The 5,576-nt window shown below is 33.8% G+C and overlaps 1 protein-coding gene across 8 annotated transcripts in view; it reads left to right on the forward strand.

Moving 5' to 3' along the window:
- The window catches only part of LOC108727866 (acetylcholinesterase), a 42,935-nt gene extending 37,365 nt beyond the window's left edge, over nucleotides 1-5,570 (forward strand). For all 8 annotated transcript variants that reach the window (XM_018456148.1, XM_018456149.1, XM_018456151.1 and 5 more), the window contains one exon: nucleotides 5,405-5,570. In XM_018456148.1, the coding sequence (XP_018311650.1) occupies nucleotides 5,405-5,553 (149 nt within the window). In that variant the 3' untranslated portion in view covers nucleotides 5,554-5,570. The remainder of the gene's footprint in view (nucleotides 1-5,404) is intronic.
- Nucleotides 5,571-5,576: the final 6 nt, after the last annotated feature.

The following is a 5,576-nucleotide window of genomic DNA, read 5'->3' on the forward strand; positions in this document are numbered from 1 at the left end:
CGCTATTAAGCGTTAAATTTGCTATGTTAGAAGGACGACGGTATTTTATCGAATTGCGAATGTGACGTTCAGTTTCGTATATTAGTGCTATAAATGATTGTTACAAGAACAGTATATGATTATGTACTGTATATATATTTTATAGTATATATATATATTTTTTTATTTTTATTTGCATGCACGTATATATGTACGGTATATGTACATATTCTACGATATATATTTCCTACATGTATACAATGAGAGTGTAAAAAGTATTTGTACACTCGTGATCTTTTAAAAAAATGTTATTTTTAGAAAGCAAATATTAATTAGCTATTTATTAACAAAGAATAAAATTATATATCTTATAGTATATATTTTATATATTTACTATAGAAAATATAATTTTATTCTTTGTTAATAAATTGTTAATTATTATTTATAGTGAAAGAGTGCAAAGAGTATTTGTACAGGGAAACTTAAGAAACCTTATTTTTATAAAATAAATATTGATTATTAATTTATTAACAAAAAATGAAATAGACTGTATATTTCTCAAAATTGTTTTACTGAAAGGAGACTATGTTGAGAAATAAAAATGAATCGATTAAAAACATAGTAAAACACATTTTTTTGTTCGATTCATTTTTATTTCTCAACATAGTCTCCTTTCAGCTCGATACACTTGATCCAACGATTCTCCAACTTTTTTAAGCCGTCCAAATAATATGATTTGTCCAACCCTTCAAAATAAGCCTCTGTTTCGGCGATGAGCTGCTCTCTGGTGATGAATCTCTTTCCTCCGAACCATTTCTTCAAGTTTGGAAACAGGAAATAGTCGCAGGGGGCTAAATCTGGCGAAATGCTGGATGGAGAAGCAATTCGTAGCGGATAGCTTTTTCATACCCAATTGTTCGTGCAAAATTGAAATCACTGTGCCATGTGATATGCCTGTGGCCTCAACAAGTTCGCGCACTTTCACTCGTAGATCAGTCAAAACAATATCGTAGATTTTATCGATGATTTCTGGCGTAATAGCCTCAATTGGACGTCCCGAACGAGATGCATTACATGTGGATGTACGACCACGTTTAAATTCATTCACCCAATTGTATACAGTCGCAAATGCTGGTGCAGATGTGCTGTGAACATTATCCAACTCGGCTTTGATTTCTTTCGGCGTTAAACCTTTCATATGTAAATGTTTGATCACTGCACGAAATTCGTTTTTTTCCATTTTGCAAAAAAATATAAAGGTTGTTCGCTTTAATCGTCTGTAGAAATGAAACCACGCAATGAATTCCGCTCAAAATTTGACAGTAATCAGCTGAAAGATGCTACTTGTCGAAAAGTAATGTGACATGACACTGCGAGTGCCCTTTGACAGATTTTCTAAGAACTTATTGACTTGCCCTCGTAAAACACACTCACTGTTAATAAACTGCTAATTTATGTTTGTTTCTACGAATAAGGTTTTTCTTCTAAAAATTTCGTATATACAAATATATACTGTTTACATTCACTGTACAAAATATATATTACACTAAATTATATAATCAATATAAAAAATAATATATATAATACAAATAAATATTAAGTATAATAAAAAACAGATAAATAAAATATAATATATCATATAATAAAATATAAAAAATATATTTTCTACATCTTTTTATGTATTATATAAAAATATATAATTTATACTGTTATAATTATTATTGTTTTCAGTTCTTCGTATATATAGAAGTAAAAGTTCAAAGTATATATGTACATTTTTTATTCCATTGATATAAAATATCTAGTCCCGACTGTGAAATTTAGTTAAATATTTACTTAGCATTATCGGCATTTTAGTGCTTGATAAAACTTGCAACGAGGAGACGATCGAAAAATTTCACTTTCCCATAATATTTTAAAAATACGAGCGACAGTTTCTGAAAAAAAATTTTCTAGACAATAAAAGCTAATAAATGAAGCCTAAACCTTTGAAGGATACCTCTTACGTTAACTCTTATTAATAAATAAATAAATGCTTGCTCTATGTATTTGTAAATATTTTTTCGACGTTAATTTTATTTGGAGATATATAGACTCAGCGCTCGCCGATTACCGATAATTAAAAAAAGAGAAAGAAAAGGAAAATAAAAGCGAAAGTACAAATCCAAGATACGTAAAGAAAAAAGAAAAGTAAAATATAAACATCCCCTACGCACCATCCCCTACTCCACTCGAATCTATTATAAAACACTATTATGTACGTTGCGTGCAATTATAAGAACAATATATATGGACGTTTTAAAAAAATAAAAAAGAGAGAAGAAGGGAAATCGTAGGCAAGCAGTTTTCTGATCTCGGAATGTGGAAATAAAAACAACAGTGACGCACTTTTGCCACAAGTGCCGTAGTACTTATTATTATCGGGCGCCAATGAAACACAAAAATATGAAATCATAAATTTATTTATAAAGCGTATCGCGTCGTTTCACCCTTCGATGTCGACGTATGTGCGAAACAGGAGATCGATCGGGAGCACATTCTACGCGCGTAGGGTTACCATATCTAAATCATAAGAAAAGAATACATATGTATAAATACTAATAAAAAAAATAATCCAAGAGCAAAAGGAGGAAATATAATTTATTAAATGTGATATATTTAATAAAATAAAATTTCTAAACATAATTTTTATTGATAATTCTTAGTAATATAATTTTATAAATATAAAATCTCTCACATATATGGTTAAATAAGATTCTTACTGTTCATAAAATTTTAATTAATTAGAATTTTACAACATCAAAAAGAATACATCCCCAGAAAAACAAATCAAGAGAAAATCAAAATGACTTTACTTTGACGTCATGACAGTCAAAATGATGACTTTTTGTTACAAAATTTAATTGTTTATTGACATTGAGAATCAAAGTAAAGTTATTTTGGTTTTTTTTTACTTTTACGCGTTCTTTGGAATGTATTCTTAATCCCTTCGAATTGATTTTATTGGAACCGTGTTAACAAATTTTTCAAAATTTAATTCATGCGTATTTTAATAAGTAATTTATACTAAACAATTAATTTTTTTAAATTTTGACTATTTTTTAGAATATATACTCATTATATACATCAAATCTCAGATAGAATTAAGTAATTTAACGGATATCTTCAAATTTGATGTACATTACAACGTACGCAGAGTCTGAAGGAGTTAAAAGAGTACTGGTTGATAACCCTATATACGCGATTTACGCGAAGTATTCTCGGCGTACAAGACTCATATCCTCGAGCATTAATCGGTTAGCGGTTTCGCGGTACGGACGCGGCGGGTCGCGGGAGGATGGGGATGACTCTTGGGTAAAGGGGGGTTAAACGACCGGCGTCTCTCCGAGGTATTGAGATATTTCTTCGGCGACAGCGTGTACAAGCTCGCACGTGCAATGTAAGCTCGCGCGGACTTGGCGACGCGGTTTCGACGCGAGCGAGTTACTTACCCGTGGCATCGATCCGCGCCCTGCCTACCTGCCTGCTTGCCTGCCTGGCGGTCGCTACCACCACCATCACCATCGCCAGCACCAGCAGCACCACCACCCCCTCGGCATGTGCTGCTGGTCCGGTATACTATCCCCGTTTACTCGGCTCCGCTTGTTCGTTTTGTTTCGCCGCACCAAGGCGAACGTGCGCGCAATCGAGAAGCCACCCCTTCCACCCCCTCTCGGTATCACCGCTGTCATGTCTCACTCCACGTCACCACCCCCGTCTCCCGACACGTCTTACGACGCACGCTGCGAAATTTGCCTATCTTGCCGATATTGGCGATGGAAGGACGAAGATTATTTCGAAAGGTACACGTAGAGTTTCCTTTGTTGAATACGCAAGTGCCTCGAGATTTTGGTTTAAAATTATCCTGTTAAGGCAGCTTGATCCGAGATTCAATGTTGTACCAAGAAATTTGAAAAAGAATATTTATGTATATATTGTATATATACTATATATATATGTATATAAAATTATGAAATTATTTTTTAAAAGCAATCGAGTCTTTTTTTTATACTACCTGTCTCGTCATTCTGCATCTTAGATTAAAATGCATCTTAGATTAAAATGGGATTTCTGTATATATATATTTTTTTTTCCAAATTATTATATGTATATATAATAATAAAAAACTATTTCTATCGTCAAATGTACCAAAATTATTCCGACTATTCGCGATTACTAACTTTTAATTAATCACATGATGTAACATAAATCCATTCATCTTACTCACATTGTATGCATTCAGATTCTTTGTTTTTTTTCTCTCTTTAATCTCTCTTTGACTATCTATTTCAAATGCAGAAAGTGCTTTTAGGGAATAAAAGTAAACGAACAAGTCTAAAGATAACAAAAGAATTACGACCGGCTTTCATATTGATCCCACGCGACCAATTAAGGGTTAATTGTACCTGGACAATTAAAGTTCGAACAAAAATTGTTCGATCAATAGGAATATCCCTCGTTACGTTCGCGATATTTGTTACTTTCTTATTTATGAAAAAGTGCAGCAAAATAGCAGAAAAATCGATGTTACAGCTTCCATTATTCAAAGTATTCATAGTTTGCTGCTATAATTATGTTATAATTATAGGAAGGGCAGAGCTTTGTTTCGGCAGAGCACGTATATACATTTTTACATAAAAGAGTTCGAGAACAAAAGGAGAAGTATCTATTGTTTCATAAATCGTAAAAATAGTTTTATGCTGTGTATGTACACGTCTGTAATTTTATTACTCTCTAAATCTTTTGGAGTGAAATCTCTCTTCAGAAGACTGAAAATTAAACCTTGGAAAAAGAGCGAAAATATTTTCACTCTTGAACAAGAGTGACAGATTTTCATACTTTGTGTGAGAATGAGATTTCATCCTTTGTAGTGAAAATCACTCCAAAGAATAAAGTTTCACTCCCAAAAAAGGAGATTTCATTCCTTTGGAGCGAATCTCACTTCAAAAAAGTGAAATCTTACTCCAAAAAAAAGTGAAAATCTGTCATTCTTGTTTAAAAATTTTCGCTCTTTTTATTCAAGACTGGCTCAATTTTCACTTCAAAAGATTTAGAGAGTAATTATTACTTTTACATAAAGGATCTTATATGAGAAATAAGCGACAAAAACAATGTGAAACTACGATATCTCTCAGTGATTGAGATACCGACAGATGTGTTAGTAGAGTACACCGGAGTACTTACTCGTATAGTTGAGTTCTTTTCAGAACTTCTTGCACCGACGTTAATTCTTCCCCTTTTTCTCTCCACGAGCGGTGCAAGAAGTTCGGCTGAAAGGAACAGGTGTTTTCTGTTATCTCTCACGAATCCATTTGCCCCATTCGGGGAAGTTCCCAGCGCTAATTATTAAGATCGGGATTGCGGTCGCCCCGCGACTCTGTTACAGCGAAACTGGAGGTCGGGTCCAAGGAGACGTGCGGCAGTACGAGCCTCGCCGATTCCGGCGCGACCCGGATACTCCTGATCTTGAGCCTGTTATTGACCGGCCTCACTACTCTGCCTCACATCCAGCACGACGTCAGAGGTATCGTTTAGCTCCCGGCTGCCGCCGCCGCTGG

This window comes from Mycetomoellerius zeteki, unplaced genomic scaffold (genome assembly GCF_001594055.1).
Source record: "Mycetomoellerius zeteki isolate Tzet28-1 unplaced genomic scaffold, Tzet1.0 scaffold555, whole genome shotgun sequence".
Lineage (NCBI taxonomy): Eukaryota > Metazoa > Arthropoda > Insecta > Hymenoptera > Formicidae > Mycetomoellerius > Mycetomoellerius zeteki.